Source organism: Nelumbo lutea, chromosome 1 (genome assembly GCF_056320005.1).
Source record: "Nelumbo lutea isolate HS-2025 chromosome 1, American lotus-T2T, whole genome shotgun sequence".
In the NCBI taxonomy this organism is placed as follows: Eukaryota; Viridiplantae; Streptophyta; class Magnoliopsida; order Proteales; family Nelumbonaceae; genus Nelumbo; species Nelumbo lutea.
In genome coordinates, this window is record NC_142684.1 from 60,507,258 (window position 1) to 60,529,895 (window position 22,638).

The 22,638-nt window shown below is 38.6% G+C and overlaps 1 protein-coding gene across 1 annotated transcript; it reads right to left on the reverse strand.

Moving 5' to 3' along the window:
- Window positions 1-599: 599 nt before the first annotated feature.
- Window positions 600-22,313, reverse strand: LOC148874795 (phosphoglycolate phosphatase). The gene is made up of 10 exons (XM_088965076.1): window positions 21,719-22,313; window positions 21,549-21,606; window positions 20,630-20,821; window positions 20,074-20,400; window positions 19,688-19,910; window positions 18,441-18,587; window positions 18,239-18,360; window positions 1,815-2,019; window positions 1,291-1,544; window positions 600-965 (listed from the first exon to the last, which is right to left on the reverse strand). Exons 3-10 carry the CDS (start codon window positions 20,731-20,733, stop codon window positions 797-799), a joined length of 1,551 nt encoding a protein of 516 aa, XP_088821202.1. The 5' UTR covers window positions 20,734-20,821; window positions 21,549-21,606; window positions 21,719-22,313; the 3' UTR covers window positions 600-796.
- Between the last annotated feature and the right edge of the window lie 325 nt (window positions 22,314-22,638).

Here is a 22,638-nt window from a genome sequence, read left to right on the forward strand (position 1 = left end):
CTCTTCTCTTTTTTTCTAGTTATGCTGCCAATGGATCCACGAATTCATAGTCTTCCAACGTAGATCTCCATTCTAAAAGTACGGAAAGTACTAGGCTTCTTGAATGCTGAAAATATATTGGAAGCTATTTATGATGAAGTGCAACATCACCAGGTATGTCAAACAACATGACCCAAGGATGAAGAGAAAATAGATTTGTGCACTTTTAATTTTGGGAAAATCTATAATACCGGAAAGACACGGTACCAGAAAAGCTTTGACCAATCAAAGCACCCCCCATGAATTTTGATTAATACCACCTGATTGGTCACCTCTATTATGATACCAGTTGATTGGCTGTAAGCTTTTCCAATATCATATCATTCTGACATCATATTCGAACCCATAACTTTCAGGTTCTACATGCGAATCTTCCGGGTGCTGATGTGCCCAAGTGGCAGTTTAAATCAACATTGTCCATTTAGTCGCAATGAACATATATAAGTATGTATAGCTCTGTTGCCCAACATGGCTAAACTAGATACAACACCACGTATATGACTAAACAGAATGACTACCATAAACTTGACCCAGGAAGAAAGTAGCAAAAGCAAGGCAAATATGCAATAGCAATGCAAAATAAATAAATAATACGACTCAGAAAATACAATGAAAAATCAAATTTTAGATGAAAACTTGTCATGACAACATTACATGCCATGTTCTTTAAATTGATCAATGCAAAAAAGGAAGTACCCAAAAAAAAAAGAATGAATGAAAATATATAAGAAAATCCAATGAACCAGGACATTATATCTCATCTCCACCCAAGAGATTGTCTTATTCCAGTGTAAATGAGTCCTAAGGACCTTCCAATCAAGCATACGAGAAAGAAGGAGATTGCATTGCTAATCTTCGCAATAACGGCTCTAACCAAGGGCATCGCAACATCAGAGAACTCAAGAAATAGGCTGAAATAGTACCTCCTGCAAGTAAAAATAGCCAGCCTCACTAAGTCAAGTTTCCAACAGTTGGAATAAAACAATAAACCAGCATTCAGGTCCCCTTCCACCCCCCCACCCTAAAAAAACATAAAACAAAAAAGGAAGCATGTATTTGTGCATGTAAACACTACCAAGATATATAGAAGAATTAATCATTTGATCTAGAGAAGCTGAGAACTGAAATTCGGGCCCCTAGTTCCCAAACATTTTGGATCTAGATGACCAAGAAAATAATGGATGCAATAAGAGGGGGGGGGGGGGGGGCGGGGGGGGGAATGTATGCATTGGACAGAGAAGAATTGTGTACCACCCAGTCAAAGCCCTTAGTTCCTTGGTCCTTTTCACAGGCATGGATAACTGGCCAATCACAACATAACAAAATGGCGATAATGTTGGTTCAGACTTCCAAAGCATAAGCTTCCTCCACCAATAAAATTTATTTGTCTCGCTCTTCTTTGGTTCCTCCGTTGGTTGGACACAAAGTATATACAAGTCAAAGCGATCTTCATACATTGAAACAACTGACTCCATGTTTTGATGCAGCCACTGGTTCAGTGCCACCTGTTGCCAACAAATTCAAGGTAAGCAATAATGCAATGCCAAAGGCTCTGCTTCAGAACAAGCTTCTGATTATTCTCTTTTATATTTTGACAATGATTTTACTCCTTCCCTGCTGTTAGACTTAGTAACAACAGGGGTTTATCTCCCTTACTCTTAATAAAAATCCCTTTGGTCATTGTTACTTGTAAAAAAAAATGTAAATAATAGACAGGAACAGAGAAGTGAATAGTTTATACTGGCTTAAGAAGCAGGACAAAGGAAGAACCTAACCTCATTACGTAATCGTTGAAGTGCTCGGGTTGACAAACGACATAAAATCAAATCCAAGCTATTAATTTCACTAGACATGTTACTGTCAACGGAAATAAGCTCTAAATACATGCCTATGATTCCATCTGCTAAAGTAATCATCAAATCTTCCAATATGTCAACTCCATGTCCAGTAAGCAATTTATTTTCGTAACAGAAACCCTCCCTGTCAAGCAAAAATGGCGTAGTCATGTCATGTTGAACATGACTGATTTTAGAATGCCAAAATAAAGACCATGATTGATGTCTGAGTCTATGAGTATGAGACATGCATGATATGCTTATGTAAGGTTTAAGTGATATACAATTCAAAACCCCAAGCGAAGAAGAGGACAATCTACAGAAATTTCTAATTACAAAAACTAAAAAAAATGCACTTAATGTACATAATAGTTTCTAGCCAAAATTCTACATGTCAGACATTTTCTCCTTGTTCTTTTTCTTTTTACTTTTTATTCACAACAAGCTGAGACAGTTAATATTCTATACTCCCATACTTTTTTATTACATACAAACCTTTACTCCTTGTTTTCCCTTTTTTTTATCAGCATATAAACCTTTGCTCCTTAGAAAATAAAGCTATCTATACCCTACCTAAATTGGTAGAAGACATGCAAAAAAAATCCTTTTAGAAACAGCCAAGTATAGTGCTTTAGTCTTGTGTAGCAGTTTTTGTATATTCCCCGTGTATAGCTCATAGTTGTACTAGGCTTTTTGTTTAATGAAAAAATGCTACACTTAGAACTTTCCTCAAAAAAAATAGTAGAAGACATGCAAAAACCTTTAAGCATATAAAAAGGCCATTATCCAATTTCAGCCCCAACAATCTGCACTCTTCAGAGGGGTAGACTGGACATGGACCTATCCTTTTTTTTCCATGAAGTGGCCACTCTCAGACTTGAACCCACATTCTCACTGGTTGGTCCAAGATTTTACTATTACACCAAACCCTAAAATTCTTTAAGCATATCTAGATAAAAATCAATCTTTTCTAAAGGGATAAGATAAAAGTCAAATGGATGAAATATGAATTTACAGCCAACCCCACTTAGGTTGGATAAAAAAATGATGATGGCTTAAATCAACTAAAAAGGTCATTACCCAATGCTGGTTCTGGCTATCAGGGGCCTTGGAAGGTGGGATGGAGTGGCTACAGACTCAAACTTCCAGCTTAAGTTAACTTTTTTTTTTTAAACAGACAAAGGAAAAGCATTCATCAGAAAAAATAATAATAATAATTGTAATTTACATACACTCTAGATCCTCAGTATGGTGAAAAACCAGTTGATAATGAATACAATTAACTGAACATCTGCCATACCTTTATCATCCCTTTAAATGTGCCCGGACTAATAGTGATACAACTTTTTCTATTGGTAACATGATAAAAGTGAATGCCATACCTTTATCATCCCTTTAAATGTGCCCGGACTAATAGTGATACAACTTTTTCTATTGGTAACATGATAAAAGTGAATTTATTAAAAAATTAGCAGAAAACCAGTACAGAGAAAGAAGGCAGAAAACCACAAGAACCCCAAGCTGACTTATTACACCCTCCCCACACATGATACACCCCATGAAATCAAGAACCACTGGTAAGGAAGAGCTAAGCCTCAACACAACTCACTTTTTCCCTGCCCATCTAGCAAAAGGGTCAGCCCCAGTATGAGATCTTCCAGCCAGTGATATAGCCTCTTTGATACATCGATGACAAACCCATGGACCAGAGACCATTTCCTCCACCTCTCAACTAGTCCATCATGACCTTAGAGTCCCCCAAAACATCTGCTCTGGAATAACCTAGAGCATAAATAAATTGTAAACCCCTCGAGCAAAAGCAGACCAGCCCGAATTGAATCATTCCTCCCTACCATACCCAAGTAAAGCCTAGAGAACCTCTATGGAGCTCATGTACTACCCTTTAACTGGTAATGTGTGGCATTGCTTTTTTTTGATAAGCAAAAAGAAAAAGCAAATACAACCTAGAGAGATGTTGAGGAAACACCTCCAAACAAAGCTAAGGAACAACATTCTCCCAAACGAAAACTTTTTCACCCATATTCCAGCACATCAGCCCCTTAAACTTCTTACAAAACCAACCACCCCAATAGAAAACAGAAAAACTGAAACCCAGAATTTGAAACATCCCCATCAGCACACAAACTAAGCCTGGGAACCACTGCAGAACAACCACAGATAACCAAGCCTCACCCTTTCAACTGCATCATTACCAACAGTACACTTCACTCTTCATCAACGAGGTCAAACTTCTCTCCTTCACCCTCCCATTTCCCACCCCCTCAACTGCAATCTTCTTATTGCTTTCCTGCCTTCTATTCTGTTCAAATTGTTCGATTGCCTTCCTCACCACTTCTCCCCCAAAAAAGAGAAGACCAAGAGATTTCCCAACTGCCAACTGTCTATCTACAAGTTGATCAATGCCGACTTTCCCTCTCTCCATTATATTTGCCTTGGGAATTTCTTCAGCTTTATTCCCTCCTATTTCCTTCTCCCCTTCACTACTCCCCCCTTTTTCACTATTTTTCTCCTCACCTTCTTCCTGTATTTTCCTTGAGATGATGAAAAACCTTGGTGACATGAACGAGCTGCCCATTGCTAGACCCTTTCTTTTTTCTCAACTTCCCTGCCTTGGGGTTCTCATAATTAGTCAACTTTCAACACAGCTTCAACTCTCCTCCCTAGATCCCTCCCCAAGTTTCCAAATCTTTGCTACTGAAATCATAAGAGGGAACCTTACTGTTTGATGAGGTGAGACTCACATTCTTTCTTGGAAATCCTTCCTAATCCTGATTTCCACTTGTTGAGATTGGGCTGATAACATTTGTTTTATTTTTAAAGTTTAGATAGAGAGTTATTGGGCCCAAGGCCCATTTGTTTATGTTTAGTTAAGAGTGCTTACTTGTGTTTTTAGTAATGGCCAACTTACTAAGGGTATACTTGTCATTGTATCCATTTTTAATTATGAGTATATAAGATGGTGAAAGGGGCAGCCAGATCAGTTCTTTTGTCTCCTCCCCATTATCTTCAACCTTTCTCTTCTTCTCTTCTCGCAGAAACTTTTTTCTTTTCTTGTTTTTTTCACAGATTTCAAATCGGATCAGATCCATTGCACTTTCAACTTGGTATCAGAGAAACTTTAGGGATTTATTAAGTTGTTCCATCATGCAGCCCTAGATCAGCTGACTGCATGATGAGTTAAAGAGCTGATCGAGGACGTCAAGAGTGCCCAGTTTTTGGATTTTTTTTTTTTTTTTGTGGATCTACAATCCCCTGTAGCAGGTCTAGGGTTTGTCACCAAAATCAGGAATAACCGGAGAAAGGGGAAGAATCCTAATTGCAGTAAGACTCTTCAATTTTGACCTAGGAAGTGGCACACCAATTTTTTTAGGTTTCTAGGTGTTTTCTGAAGAGGACGGTTCAAGTCCCAGGTTTTTTGGAAGTCTCTAGAGGGAGCAGCAGCCTCTTCTCTTCCTTCTACCTGCTCCCACGGAGAAGGGAATCTTGGTAGGAGGGGCTTCTGGGTACTAGGAAGGTGTTTAAGGTTTCTAAAGGGGATAATTTTTTTTCTTTTCATCTCCAATTGATTTCTTAATATGTTTTGCGAGTTATGGAGGGTTGTGGAGTTGAATACAAATCTACAGGTAAAATGGGACCAGGTGGAGGAGGTGCTAATGACCCCTTCGGGGCAAGGACCATCACTACAGTCAAGTTGGACGTACAAACTATTTACAATGGTCACAATTTTCAAAGATGGCCATTGGAGCTCGTGGAAAATTGGGGTATGTCATTGGTGAAAAGAAGAAACCTAAGACTAACTACTCCCAGTGGGTATAGGAGAACTACAATGGTGATGACCTGTCTATGCACTTCCATGTTACCCCATATAAGTTAAAACTTTCTATGGGCCAACGCAGCTAAGCAGATTTGGGATGGAGTAGCAAAAACTTATTCACAAAGTTAGAATGTTGCTAGAGCCTACCATTTGAGAAATCAAGTGATTGCTATTAGGCAGGGAAATAAGTTTGTTGCAATTTATTTTTCAGCCCTCAAAACCTTATGGCAGGAGATAGATCATTTGGAGACTACAGTTTGGGAGAGTAGTAAGGATGCAACAACTTATCAGAAGCTAGTAGAGAAGAAAGGGTATTCGAGTTTCTAGCAGGACTCAACCCTGAATATGACATTGCATGACAACATATTCTTTCCCGAGATAGTGTAACTCTCTCTTGGGCATATGCTTTTGTGTCTGGAGAGGAGAGTAGGAGGAATGTGATGATGAGAAACACAAGCCTTGAGCAATTGGCTATGGTTAGCATAGTAAAGCGGGGATAAGGTTGGCAATGAATCTAGGAAGGAGAACAAGGACTTGATTTATGACTACTATAAAAAAACCCAAACATACTAGAGATACCTGCTAGAAGCTTTCCCCACACCTTATATTGAGTTGACTCAGAAACAAAGGAAATTTTAATATGGCAGTGACTGATGATTTATCGAGACCACCTACTACAGCTTCTCTAGAGTATATTGCAACAGTTGTAGTTAAGGTCGAGTTGAAGAGATATGGGTAGTTTCTGAGTTTGAGGGATACAACCAGTTCCAGCTCATCATTAGGTGGACAACAAGGTACAGGTGGATCAGGAGGTAGTTCACATGCCACTACAAATTATGCATCCACTACAGATAAGGGGGGACCTCCCTGGATTATAGACTCAGGAGCCTCAAAACATATGGCCAATGTTTCCACTATATCCTCCTCATACCACCTATGCTCTAGTAAAAATAGAGTTTCAACAATTAATGGATCACATGTTCCCATTGTTGGGAAAGGGTCTATCAAGATAACCGATACCATTACCCTGCCTTCTATACTTCATGTCCATAGACTGAGCACTGATCTTTTATTTATTAGTAGTTTGATAAAGAATTTGAATTGTTTAGTGATTTGTTGTCCTAGTCATTGCGTTTTGCATGATCTAGAATCAATGAGAACGATTGGGAGTGGTCGTCAGGTGAATGAAATCTATCTTCTTGATGTGCTTCCCAATCATCAAAGTCATCATGTTAGTAGGGATAATGAGTCAGAGTCAATGGGTCAGATTATGCTTTGGCATAATCGGTTAGAGCATTTATCTTTTGTTTCTTTGCGTTTTTTGTTTCCAAAGTTGTTTGAGTCTATCAGATTGTCCAACTTAGAATGTGAGGGTTGTCGACTTGGAAAGCATTGTAGGCATTCATTTAAAGCATGTAATAAAAGATGTTCTTCCATTTTTGATACTATTCATACTGATGTATGGGGACCATATCATATCTCTTCTATGGGTGGCTACCGGTATTCTTTTGTTTGTGAATGACTATTCTCAATACTCTTGGATATATTTGATGAGATCCCATGACGAGATACCTCCTTTGGTACAACAATTCCATTAGATGGTGTTGACGCAATTTCGGGTGCGAGTGAAAGTGGTTAGATCAGATAATGCCAGAGAATACTTTGAGAAAAACCTGACATCATACTTGTTGGAGCATGGAGTAGTCCACCAAAATAGTTGTACGTACACTCTACAACAGAATGGTGTAGCAAAAAAGAGAGCAGACATATTGTGGAAGTAGCACGAAGTACGATGGCGAGATCTGCAATTCCAATTCATTTTTGGGGTGATGCAGCCCTTATAGCAATTTTCTTGATTAATTGGGTACCCTCTTGTGTTCTTGGATACAACACTCCGTTTAGCCTTCTTTTTCCTAAGGATGAGATGTCCCATGTTCTTTAAGAGTGTTTGGATGTGTATGCTTTGTCCATATTCTTGGCCCTCGCCACTCAAATCTAGACCCTAAGGCAAAGAAGTTTGTCTTCCTTTGGTATGCAGAAAATCAGAAGGGGTATTGTTGTTATGATTCAGTCAGTCTCAAGGAGTCGGTATGCTACTATGGATATCACCTTTTTTGAGTCCACACCTTTTTTCTTGGGAGTTCCTCTCAGGGGGAGTGTTTTTGGGGAAGGAAGTGAGCAATCTATACCACTTCCTATTCCAACTCCTTTGTCCACTCCTGTGTCTGACCCACCTACTCCACCCACTTTGCCACGTCCATTGCGTCCTACCTCTCAGTGTTTTACACGACAGCGCCTACGACAACATAGGGAGGTTGATTCTACAGCAAAGGAACCCACGTCACTCCCTATCGGCTCATCGAAGATTCCAAGTTCGACTGACACAGACCCAGATATGCCTCTTGTTTCCTTTGATGGTTTAGTTCTTGTTGATACTACCACCCCCGTTTCTAACATTGTTGCAAATGACTTAAATCTTCCTATTGCACTCCAAAAAGGGAAGAAGAAGTGTACTACTCATTACATCTCAAACTATCTTTCTTATAGTGTGCTATCTCCATCTTATCGGGCCTTCCTTTCCTCCCTTGATTATATGTCTATACCCAGTAGTGTTAGTGAGGCTCACTCCAAACCTGAACGAAAGATAGCTATGCAGGAGGAAATGTAAGCATTGATGAAAAATCAAACATGGGAGATTGTGGATTTACCTAATGGCAAGGAAATAGTTGGATGTAGATAGGATTATACAGTGCAAGGCTGATGGAAGCATAGAAAGGTACAAGGCAAGGCTGGTTGCAAAAGGGTACACTCAGACTTATGGGATAGATTACTTGGAGACCTTCGCACCAGTGTAAATGCTATCTGGGCAAGTTTTTCCTAGGAAACACTTATCTGGGTAAGTGCATTTACCCATGTTCTTTTATTTCTCATGTAAATAAAGCAATGACCATTTTAGCCATAAAAATCCATTAATAAAAGGGGCATTTTTGTCTCATTCAAGTGTTGGCAACCTTCCCCCTAAAGTTATTTACCCACCTAGGAGATGGGTATCCCTTTCTCGGGTAAGTGATACCCAGGAAAAATAAACTTCCGTTGTTCCCCACATAAATCTGAAAAAAGAACATGGTATTTTTGGTCAATGGGAACCAAAATCCCATTGACCAACTTTCCCCCCTCTCGAAATCCAAAAAAATGAATGCCCCCTTAGAGTAAAAAACAATCTGTTGTAGCAAGATCAAGTGTAGAAGTTGAATACAAAACCATGACACATGGTGCCTCAGAGCTCCTCTAGGTCAGGTCCATGTTAGGATAGATTGGAATTGAGGCAAAAGAACCTATGATGTTATATCAAATAGCAATTAACATTGCCCACAACCCAGTTTAGCATGATAGGATGAAGCATATAAAAGTGGATAGACACTTTATAAGGGAGAGGGTGACATCCGGAGAAGTGTGCTTACCAAATGTTGCATCTGACTTACAACTAGCTAATGTTCTTACAAATTGTGTTGCAAGAAACAAGCTTGGGCATGATCTATGCAAGTTGGGAATGTGTGACATCTATTCCCAACTTGAGGGGGAGTGTTGAGATTGGGCTAATAACATTTGTTTTTATTTTTAAAGTTTAGCTAGAGAGCTATTGGGCCCAAGGCCCATTAGTTTATGTTTAGTTAAGAGTGTTTACTTGTATTTTTAGTAATAGTCGACTTACTAAGGGTATACTTGTCATTGTATCCATTTTTAATTGAGTATATAAGATAATGAAAGGGGCGGCCAGATCAGTTCTTTTGGCTTCTCCCCATTCTCTTCAACCTTTCTCTTCTTCTCTTCTCTGCACAAACTTTTCCATTTCTTCTTTTTATCACAAGTTTCAAATCAGATCAGATTTATTGCACTTTCAACTCCACTCATTCCAACTCTTTCTGCCACTCCAACGCCACCCTTTGCCCCATCTGGAACTTTGGTCATTTCTTTCACTGTATGAATGGCTGAGTCCTTGGCGAAAACTCTTTCTTGTGCATCACCTTCTTTAAAAACCCATGGAAGTGCTTTGGAAACTATCTTCTCTAAAGTTGTTTCACCCTCCGAATGCTCAGAAATGTTTGATTCTTCCGGTCTCACGTACTTCATAATCACCACTCCGAAAGCTCCTTCTTCCTCTTGCCTTGGACGTCAACAGATCTCAAAGCAATTTTTTTAAAACCTGTTACCTTCTTTGCCCTCAGCCGCAAATATGTATCATTCCTCACCATTCTTTCTCCCTTGAACAACCACCCCCAAACAGATTTCCTTTATGGTCTCGCATCATTCATACACGAAATGCAAGCAGGATTCAAAGACGAAGAAGATAGACCAGAATTAGCGTCCCTAAAACTCGAGGCTTTAGATATCATGTGGGCAGAAGTATGGATGTTTACAAAGGTCATTTCTTTTGGGTCACCTGACCCATTCGGCCCAAACTAACAACCCGAGTGTCCAGAGCCGCCCCACCCATTTATTGGCATCACCGCCCTTTCATCTTCCTTAAATTTGTTTTGAAATAAAGAGTCCCTGTTCAATGGTTTCCAGCACTCAGAGTTGGTTCCACTTCCCTGTTCTCAAGCTCCTCCTCCCTCTCCTCTTCTTCCACCTGGGAACCAATTAGACTTTAGACATGCCATCATCTTCCTCAGACACATCAAAATTTCTCCATAGTGTCACTTCAGCTTCTGACGCAATCCAGACTCTCTGCTAGTGGCCATCAGCCTGCAACTCCACTGATCTAGGGATAGCTTCAGGACGCACCCCCGATATTCTTATTATTACAGCATGAAGATCCTGTAAATCCAGATTGACCAGCGTTCCTCCAATGGCCTTCATGATGTTTTCAAACACTCTCTCCACCCATTGGTTAAAAGGAAGGCCCAACAGCTTGAGCGAAAATGTATTGATTGAAATAAGCTTACTGTTACAATTTGGGAACCAATACTCCACTGTAACTGCATCAACACTAGTTTCTAAGGTCTGCAAATCAACTATATCTTCTTTTGACTTCAACAATTGCCTTTCTGCTATCAAAAGGCTTGATTGATAAAGAGAGGCATGAATATTTAATTTGGTCTTAAGAATCACCAGAACCGGCTTCCCGTCACCAACTTCCTCTGCGGCTGTTAATACCACTTTTTTATTCCAGCTTTCTTTTTCATCATTTACAACCATCCTCAGAGCCCCTGTCAGTCTCGCCACCATCGAGATCTTGCCATTTTCTTCTTCAACTTCATACCCTTTCGAAACCATTTTATTCAAATCTTCCCCTTCGAGCTTCAACTTTTCCTTCCTCAAAAGATACTCCTGAAGCGCCTCTGCAATCATGGCCCAGCCCCTTCCCTGGTATCCCATTGGAACACAGATTTGCCTTATTCTGTGAAAGCAATAAATCAGCCTTTCTCATTTCTCTTCATCACTGCATCATAAACTCTTCCCTCCTTACTGAAACTGTTTCTCCATTCTGGAATCCTAATAGCATTAACAGCCACGTCCAGGAATTCTTTGAACCAAGTTACTGCATCTCCGACAAGATAATTGAGGGCCAGATTTCCTCCTTGAGCTCTAGATAATCCAACCCATCGCATCTCAACTCTGCCAAACTGAATTTCTTTGCTTCAATCACAATTTCCTTTGACCAACACATTCCTTATATTACCAACTAAACATGGCTAAATTTGCAACTGTATTAAAAGATGTTCATATAAAAGCAGTTGCACTTTTGGCAAATAATGGAAATCTTATTTGGAATCTCTAATGTTTTACTTTTACCAGATACCAAAATAAAGGTGGGTCCAACTCCATTTTGATTTGAGAATATGTGGATTTGTCACCCTAGTTTTAAGGAGAAAATTAAGGAATGGTGGGAAGAAAGCAATCCAAGGGTTAATTGGGAGGGAATGAACTTCCATCAAAAGTTAAAGGAATTGAAAGTTAAAATAAAAGAGTGGAATCTTCTATAGTTTGGGAGATTCGAGGAGATAAAACAAGAGGTGATCAATCAGATTGAAGCCTTGGATGCTAAAGAAGTTGAGGGCACTTTTGGGGAAGGTGACAAGGAGCAAAGATGGTCTCTAAGGAAACAATTGGAGGATATCTTGCTTAAAGAAGAGAGAAGATGGAGACAAAAATCTAGACATGGAAAGGATAGAAACACAAAATTCGCCCATGCTCTAGCAAGTGGTAAAAGGAAATTTTTCATATCAAAGCTAGAGCTGGATGGAGTAACATTCACCCAACAAAGTGAAATTGTTGGAGCTTTTGTGTATCACTTCAAATCTATCTTTAGAAGACCACTAATGGGGAGATTGAGAGTGTAATTGTTAGAGAGGCCAAGGTTGTCCGAAGATCACAAGGATTGGCAGGAAAGGAGATTTGACTTGGAAGAAATAAAGGTGGTTTTCTCGATGGATAGAGCTAAAGCATCAAAGTCGGATGGATTTACAATGGCTTTCTATCAAGACTGTTGGGACTTCTTAAAAGAAGATTTATTGAGGGTCTTCAATAAATTTTTTAGAAGATATATAATTAATCCTGGGATTCCACTTTAATTGATTTGGTCCCAAAAAAGATGGAGGCAAACCACCCAAGAGAGTTTAGAGTTTAGACCCATCAGCCTGGTTAATAGTTTTGATAAAATCATTGCAAAGGTGTTGTCTCGGAAAATTAGATTTGTGCTTCCTTTTATCATCTCCCCAAATGAGGGAGCTTTAGTAAAGGAGAGACAGATTATTGATCAGATCTTAATTGCTAGTGAGAATGTTGAAGATTTCAAAAGGAATAGAAAAAAGGGTACTAGTTTGTAAACTTGATCTGGAGAAGGCTTATGATTTGGAGGACTGGTCTATTTGATTGGAAGTAATGGAAAATTTTGGATTTGGGGAGAAATGGTGCAAATGGATTCAAGGATGTATGAAAACTTGCCACTATTCAATTTTGGTGAATGGAACTGTAGCATATCACTTTCCAGTTATTAGATGGATTAGATAGGGTGGCCCTCTCTCCCCCTTTCCTTTTACCTTGGTAGCTGATGTCATGGGGAGATTAATCCAAAAGGCAGATTCAAGAGAGTTGTAAGAGGGTGGAGAGAGGGAAGGGATAGGGTGACTATCACCCATTTGCAATTTGTTGATAGATGATGATCTTAGATGGGTGAGAAATCTGAAGTTAGTGGTTCAACTCTTTAAGCAAACGTCAAATTCGAAAATCAATTTTAACAAGAGTTGAGTAATTGGAGTGAGCATGGATGAAAGAGAGATGTCAGAATTGCAGCTATCTTGGGTTGTGAAGCATCACGTTGGCCTATGAATTACTTGGGCCTTCCCTTGGGAGACAATCCGGAAAATGGTAATTTTTGGAACCCGGTGGTGGACAGAGTTACAAAGAGACTAGCTTCCCAAAAGAGAAACTACCTATCTTTGGGAGGGAGGATAACCTTAATCAAGTCGACCTTGGCTAGAGAAATTCTAGTTAGGGTTTCCAAAAGCCTAGAGAAAATAATTAGGAATTTTTTGTGAGAACTAGGGGAGGAAAGAAAGGATCACAGGGTCAGTTGGGAAATTGTAATTAAAAGCATGAATTTTGGAGGCTTAGGAATTGGAAATCTTCAAAAAAGAAATATGGCTTTATTAGGAAAGTGGTTGTGGAGGCTATTGATAAAGGACAGGTGATTCACCTAAAAGTGGGGTGTTCTTCGTTCCAGCTTCAACTATACAGTTTCACCTCAAGATTTTAACACTTCTTGTTGCAGTAATGAGGTTTTCTACTGGTTTTTATATTTTGCTGCATCAACAGGTTATAGGCTAAGGTGATCTTGAATGTTCATAGGTTGACAGCTGAGGACTAGGATTTGGGAGCATTGGTTCGAGCTACTACTGCTTCTTCTTGGAAGTCTATACATGCCATCCTACCTTCCTTTTATTATGAATAACCTCTGTGGATGGGAGACTTGCCCTTGAAAGATTGATTTCCCTCTCTTTGCTTTGTCTGACTTCAAAAATGAGCCAATTTCCACTTTCCTCTCTTCTCCTGTTTGAGGGTCTTGAGGTTGCTTGGGATTTGGATTTCAGAAGGGGAGCCAGGGATTTGAATCTAAACAGTCTTTTGTCTCTACTTCAAATTTTACAAGGAATTTTCTTGGACCCTTAAAAGTTGGACTCATGTATGTGGATCCCGTCTCCAACTGGTACTTTTACCTGTGCTTCCTTCTTCAAAGCTTTAACATTGCCTTCTGATAGTGTTGAGCAAACCTTTCCAGTTAAGGTAGTTTGGGGCAAATCGATTCCACCTAGGATTGGGACTATCTGTCGGGAAGCTATCTTGGTAAGGATTAACATTGATGATCTCCTTCAAAGAAAGAAGCCTCCTTGGTGCTTATCTCCTAACTGGTGTGTTCTTTGTAAAGTTGATGGTAAGTCTTGCTTTCACTTATTAATTTCTTGTCCATTTGTTTCTTCTATTTGGGAATGGTTTCTTTCTTTGTTTAGTTGCAGATGGACTCCACCAAATGTACGAAGTCTCTTTGATTCTTTGTTGGTAGCTGGACAAAGAAGAGGGGGAAGGTTTTGTGGAGATGCACAAGGGATGCAGTTTGTTGGACAATATGGGAGGAAAACAATCGGAAGACATCTGCTGACAAGGAGTAGAGGGACAATAATCGAAGTAATCACTACAAGGGTAATACAATAAGTGAAACCTTTGAAGTTATTTGAAGTCATTTCTGCATCATCTCTACTAAACAATTGGAAGGAAGTGGTTTGTTCAGCAGCTTCAGCTCCTAACAAGAATGCTCCTCATCCATTGTGAACTATTCCAGATCCTGGATTCATAAAGCTGAATTTTGATGATAGCAATGAAGGAAACCAATATGGGAGGAAAATAATCGGAAGACATTTGCTGACAAGGAAAGGAATAGAGGGACAATAATCAAAGTAATCACTACAAGGGTAATACAATAAGTGAAATCTTTGAAGTTATTTTTAGTCATTTCTACATCATCTCTACTAAACAATTGGAAGGAAGTGATTTGTTCAGCAGCTTCAGCTCCTAACAAGAATGCTCCTCATCCATTGTGGACTATTCCAGATCCTGGATTCATAAAGCTGAATTTTGATGATAGCAATGAAGGAAACCCCGGCCCTTTAGGCATTGGAGGAGTCTTTAGGAATAAGGAGGATGAGATTATTGCTAAGTTTTCAGGCCCAATTGGGGAAGGAGATTCTCTCCAAGATGAAATTATGGCTGCCTTGTAAGGAGTCAAAAAGGCTACATAGCTCACCATAAGAAGTTTGATTATTGAGGGAGACTAAATTGGTAATAGAGTGGCTGAAAAAGGACAGCAGCATGTGGAGTTACTTAAATGAAAAAAAAAAAAGAATCTTTAAATGCTTCACTCAGGATATGATAGTGAGGTTACAATGGATCAAGAGGTGTGTTAATTCCTTTGCAGATGCATTGGCTAAACAAGGGGTGGGAAGAAATCATTCATTCTGGGCTTATATGTATTTTTTTAGCTTTTGGGGGGAGTTAAGAGACAGAAGCTCCCAACCTAAGATCATTCCCATATCATCCTAGATGAACAAGTTTGAGGAAGTAGGAAGAGACGATAATCCTTTTACAAGTCCATCTTCCAAACTCACAAGTCAGTCCTTTATGTTGTATCTCACTAGTTTGCTGGCAACAGTATTGCTGCCAAACAAAAACAATGAGATACTGAGTTTATATATGCAGTTTGGTAAAGTTCAGTTGAAAACCGGGACTTTTGCTCATTACTGTAACAGGGAAATGAATTTCTGGAGTTGAAAAGGGGATCATGAAATCCTTAGTTTTTTTTATTAATAACTTTGAAATCATGAAATCCTTAGTTGTCAAAGAAAATCTAGTAAATGTAAATGCATAGGTACTACAAGCATTCTCTTAACCCACCAAAATATAGAACAACCAAGCAAAATCATTTCACTAATCATCAAATTGAACTATGCATGTGAAATCAGAAGATTAGTGGACTAACATGTCCACTAAAGCCTCAAATAGATCATGAAATATAGGGAAAGTTGAAGGCAATCATGACATATTACAAGCAAAAAGAGTTCCATTACTGACAAAAGAAAGGGAAAAATGCTGGAGTTCTACGTTATATTAGTCACACGGGATAAAAGATATCAATTAACACCTGAACTTTTACTTTCTATAGTTCCTTCCTTCAACAGAAATTACTGTTAACAAGGAATTACCGACTTATTTTTAAAATTAATACATTTTTTGTGAGAAAATAATTTTATATTTTTCCTAGAAACACCTTTCTAGTTTCTCCATCCCGTTAACAAAGTAGAAACTGAAGAATCAATGAAAAATGGCTAAAAAATTAAGAGAGCAAGTGTTCTTGTGAAGAAGAAGAAGCGAAAGAATGAGAGAGAATGAGAAAATAATGAGAAGAGAGGGTGGCATTATACGTGCTTTGTTTTCAGGACCAATTGAGAAAGGTGATTCAGTAAGTGCAGAATTCTTTGCTGCAGTGTTTAGGGTTAAGATGGCTAGAGATATGGGAGTTGCAAGACTGATTCTTGAAGGTGATTTGAAGCTGATAGTGGGATGGCTAAAGAAAGGTGAAGGGGTGATCTGGAAGCATAGGAATGAATTCAGGCATTTCAAATGCCTTTCAAGAGAAATTACAATTCAAATCAAGTAGGTTAGGAGATCTGTCAATAGTTTAGCAGATGGCCTAGCAGTTCAAAGACAGCATATGTATTGGGCTCAATTGTAGTATAGGCTGTATTCTGTAATTCAGCCGGGTGGGTCTATCTTGTTTTGGGTTGGACAATGTTTTTGCAACTTCTGGTTGTACTCTTTCTTTTTTATTAATGAATGAATGAATTTCTGTGTTGCTAATCAAAAACTAATGAGAAGAGAGCAAAAATTTTCTCTAGACGCCTCCTCTCTTATTGTTTATACTCAACTGAAAGGTACAAAGACCATACAGCCCTTAATAGGGCGGTTGTAACTAAAGGGATCACAAGCTTTAAAAAATAAAAAGAACAAGTGGGTGGTGGCTTCCTCGGCTCCAATGAAGGGCAAGAGCAAGTTCAATTTTGATGGTTGCAGCCTTTGGAACCCTGGAAACTAGGTTTAAAACTGATTGTTGCATAGGGCATGAGGGAAGTAGAGGTGGAAACAGACTGCCAAACTATAATACGTGGGTTTAACATATAGAGGTGGAAGGTGCCAACCCTATAATGCGCCTCACCTGTGTGCCTAGGCACGCCTTTTAAATCACCGTGTTAAACAACACAAAATAGCTCTGATACCATGTCAACCAACATAAAATAGAATAACAACTCAATGAGGAAACAAGAAGAAATAGAATAATGCCAAGGTTTAACAAGGTTCGGCTTGATAGCCTACATCCATGGGAGCCACTAATGATAACAAGAGATACAACTCTCTCTCTCACACACACACTCTTACTCTCTTCCTCACTCACTCTTCCTCACTCCCTATTCTCACACAACCACTTGCATAAATAAGCAAAAAAATGAAATACAACAGAATTACACATAAATCCCTTTTCTAACATAAATACATATAGGTCCCCATAACTTCTCAATATTACAAATACAACCAAATACAATATATCTCTCAACATATTGGATGAGATCACAGGACATATTCCCTTGGGAGTTCAGACCAATGGTAAGACAAACACAAGCTATGGCTGCCACTTTGAATAGTTTGTCCAACTGGTGTTGATGAGTGCCAATGGTGTAGCAGATACTTTAGCAAGGGCTGGGGTGGCAAAAAATTAATTATAATGGGGATGTCCTGGGCCAGGGAGAATTTGTAAAAAGCTAATAGTTGGAATTTCACTTATTAATTTTCTGTTTGCTTTGAATTATGCTCCAAGTTTGGAGTTAGCTATTGTACTGCTGCTGTTTGGAAGCAAACAGGCTTTTCTTCTATTAATGAATTACATTTTTTGTTGCTTATCAAAAAGAGATATTGATAAAGTAATTGCTAATGATAAAAATAAATAAATAAATTTGGGGTACCAAACATAGGAATTTTATTTTGGCATCTAAAGGTCTCATCATCATCCAAGCCTTATCCTAACTGTATGGGATCAGCTACATGAATCTTATTTTTCCTTTCCACTCTTTTTAATGCCATATCCATTGTTAAATATATTATATGAATATATTTAATATATTACACAACATTTACAATGAAGGCAGTCAATCTAGTTAACCTAGTCAATGCTTAGGAATCCTAGAGGATCCCATCATGGATACCAACCAACTAGTCAACAATGCAATCAATACAGTTCCCAACTAGAACAAGAATGACGATTGACCACAGAAATTGAAGATTGCTTCTAGTGACACATAAAACCATGATTAGAATTTAACCAGGGTTTAGGCAGTAAACAACTAGAACAAGAATGATGATTGACTAGCTCAGAAAAGATCAAGTAGCAGCACAACTAAAAGAAGTGAAAGTCATAATTGATTACCCAAGGAAACCAAATCGAAGAAAGAACAGTAAATCTGCATAGAGATCCTCCTTGCCTGACTTTTTGATGTTCTGCGGAATTGTATCACCTTTCAACCTCTCAGACAAAAGAGAAATAATCGCCTGCAAAGAAAACAAGTACCAATTTAACACATTAGTCGCAGCAAAAGTGTAAAGATAATGAACCAAATTATGCAAGATACCTTCTCTGCTCTCTTGTTTTCTAGCTGGAGCTCCTCTTCTAGCCATGCCAGACATACTGGCAGACAGGACGTCTGAATAATTTTGGATGAAACTTCCAACCAATTCTCCCTTCTGGAGACATCATAATTTCCTGATATATAACTAACCTGTAGAACCAATTTATGCAATCTTTAGCCAGAAATACATGCTTCTGAATTGCCTTTGTTTTGATACATTGATGAAATTATATAGCATGTTGTGTTATACACTGATTGGACTTATTAGCATGTTAGATGTTTCATTCCAATACTCTACATGAACACTGTCAAATAATCATAAGAATCAGCAAGAACCAACAAATCATTTGACCTTTTCTTTTTAGTGCACTTAATTGAAAGCAAACAACAATTTGCAATACATGGACTCTTATAAAATCTTAAGAATTGAGAAGATATTGTTGTATAGATGCCTGGTATTCAAGGGTTTGAATTGTAACATGGACTCTTATAAAATCTTATGAGAGAAGCATTATTCTTGGCAAACTAGCAGGAGGAGTTTGGATTGTAACATTTTGTAATACCAGTGCGATTATGGTGAATTTCACAATCCATGGATGCAGGGAACTATTGCTGACCCACATCGAATTTTGTCTTCTGTCTGTGTGTATTCGCCTGTTTTGTGGTTTACTCTGTGTTTTGTTTTACAAAAAATGCAACGACAGTTGAAAATGGAGAAAAATCAACTGTTTCCATACATAAGCACATAAGCAACCTTGCTCCTCTTTACACTAATTTCCCCATATTGTGAAGGATTCCAAAATCCAAATCAGTTAATTTATGTGTCTTGTGGTATAATTAATATACAGATGATCTGAAAAATCACTAGCATTTAATCAGGATGACAAAGTTGTCTCTTTTTTTTTTTTTTGATAAATGGACTAAGTTGTATCTTCAAGTTCTAGAACCTTTTCAATTTCCATTCAGCACTACTTTGGTCATCATAGGAATTCAATTATTAGGATTTAGATAACCACAGAAGTTAAATTGCAACAATCTGTCTATTCTGAACTTAATCGCATAATCATGTATTTCCATTGAAGATATGATATCTACCAGTACATCCCAATGCTTATTCAGCATTCCTTTTGTTATTCTTTGAAATTGTTGAATTTTACAATCCAGCATAGCCACTACTTCATTCAGGAGAAATAACCAAAGGATATGCAATATAGTCAATTAGATAAATAGATGATGAATACAGTGCCTGCCTCTTTCTTGAGTTGCTTCAAAGTAGCCCAAAGCAACCGTAACCTGGGACCCTCAGAGATGCCATGCAAACTTAAAGGACGCTTTGTGCTGTAATTTTCACATACAATAGCTGTGTTATCCAAATTATTAGCATTTCCAATAGAATTCAGGGCACCCATAAGTTTCCTTTCCACTGCATCCCAAGCATACTCAGAGTTGACCTGTTGACCATTATTAGTGGCACTGAAAATGACAACAGAAGAAAAAGATATGCCTAAATTAATTAAGCATCAAAGTGAAGTTCAAAATAACAAATTGTAACGGTATCTTATTAGAGTTAAGAAATTCCAAATCTGAACATAGAAGACACTTTTACCTTATAAAAGATTAATACCCTTACCCTTACCTACCAGAAGAGGTTGTATCTGCAGGGACTGCATTGTGGTCCAAGATGTTTTTTCTAGAACCAAAACAAGCCCTCCCAGAGGGCAACGCTCCAGCCATATATGTTAAGACTATGCTGGCCATTAAAAGCATCTGATCCACTACAGACACCAAATTTGAAGGTGATAGATTCTCATCACTTATTAAAGTTCCCAAGCAACAAAACCTGGATGAGCTCCTCCGGAGATGGAAACTTCCTTTTGAAATTGTTGCAATGGGAGCACTAACTTCACAGATTTCCTTTGATGTAAACCAAACAACAATTTTCCAGTTCCGATAGCAATTCTTTCTAGAACAACATCAACAAAAAAGGGTCAAAGAAATGTATTTTATTAGTTTAGATTCCACAATAACCTGTTTACCAAAAATAAAAGATGCCCCTAGAACCTATGTGTGTGTTATATAGGCCTTGAAAATTGGCATCATTTTCATTCCAGAAACTTGTACGTTGAATGGATATAGAAATCAAGATTTCCTTTTATCATCTAACTGAGAGAGAGAGAGAGAGGGACCTCTACCTTATTCTAGGAAACGCATTCCCAGGTGTAAAGTTGCTTGCTGCAAAGCCCCTTCTTTGCAGTCGTAACTTGGCATATGATGGTACTGTTGCACATTCCGCCATTCAATAAAGTGTATGGTTTCCCTTGATCAATGCATTCTCTTGCCAATGTGGAAACTTGCAAGAATATTAAGAAGATGCCAAATAGGTTCTGCAACAAACACAAGCTTGTTAGTAATTTTCTTTCGCCTTTTTTTTCTTTTTGAGACTAAGAATTAGAAGACCAGCCCATTTGCTAAGACTATACAAGTTTAACGAACAAGGTGAACAGCAATAAATAAATAAACGGAAAATCCCATTCCCATCTTTGGATAACAAAATAAGATAACCCATCTGGTGTTTTTGCACTAATGTAACATATGTAAGGCACGGCGATTGGTATAGGATACCCTGATCAGCACTTGACTCCATTAAAACTAAGCAGTAAACTACATTTGTAACTGACAACTAAAAGGAGGCAGTGAAGCTGCATAACACACATTTACGTGTCCACCACTACTCCAGTCGCATTATTAATGAAACAGTGGAATAACAGTTTCAGAACTCAAGATTCCAACTGAATAAGTATTCAACGGAAAGCAACTAAGTGCTCGGGACACAATTGCCATCCACATTTCACCAAAAAGATGGCTTCTCCAGTGATCCAATAAAGAATGAATGATCCCTAATAAAGCTAACCACATCTACGTATAAAAAATGGGAACATAAAATTCAACCTCCTCCAAAAAAAAAGGAAAAATGGGTGGGATGAGTAAATGTAATATCTTGTCTTTTTCGACTCTGCCATTACCACTACCAAAGTAATCAACAAAAAACTGTCAGAGAAACATCAATGAGAATTAAATGATCTAATATAGCAATAAGAGACTATGACTAACCTGATAACAGGACGACCATGCTTCTTTCCAGACAACCCAATCCGAGGGACGAGAATGGCTACTCAATCCATTAAGAAGATACAGGAATGCATGTGAAGAAAACAAGAAATGAAGAAGAGTAGTGAAACCCTAGATCAGGAGATACAATGAAAATGAAAATGCAAGCTTACTCTAGGGTTAAGCTTGAGCTTTGGCAAAGGAGCATATGATTCCAAACTGATGAAGATGAGGATTGGATTTGTGCGTCCCTGGTTTTATTCCTTTTTTAACCTCTCTCTCTCTCTCTCTCTCTCTCTCTCTCTCTCTCTTTCACACACACACACGGCGAATAGGGACACAGTGTGGAACTGGGAACTGAGAGAAGATATTGCAGCCGAGATGGCTCCCAGCCCTCAGCAGTCAGCCCGCCTCTGGTGGCTCGACGTCCAACATGGCAAGAGCGACTTGGAAGAACACTAGTGATGGACGGCTAGATTTTCTTTGTCGCCACAGGCTTCAAATCCGGATTAAAGACTTGAAGTTAAGGGAGCCTTCTTCGGCTTTGCCTTCGTCCCAACTCCCTAACGAACTCCCAACTTGTACGGCAACAGGCAAGACAATGCGTAGGGACTAGGGAGGGAATTCGGGATGGGATCTGCTCACAACAGGAGCATGAGACCGCGCAATGGAGTCCGGACCTTCTGCCCACGTCTACCGACATAACATCGCAGATACATATGGACATCTCATCCTCCTCCCATATAACAGGAGATATTCCCAATACACGGGAAAAGTGTTATGTGGGTAGAATTTTTATGGGCAGGAGTCAGGAGATCTGGAGTCCTGCAATGTGCGGATAGTGCTGTTAATGAGTCGGATCTATCCAATGGAATCGTAGCGGCCAAACCGATTATTAGGGTTATGGTTCCATGATTTTTTGTCCCGATTAATAATTAGGTCGACTCGGGTTCTTGCCTGTGATGGATCGATTCAGACCGAGAATCTATTATTTTATTATATATATAATATTTTCTTAATTCTTTTGTGATTTTTATTATATTTATGTTTGAATATTAAATTTGATAGATAATAAATAAGGCAATATTAATTA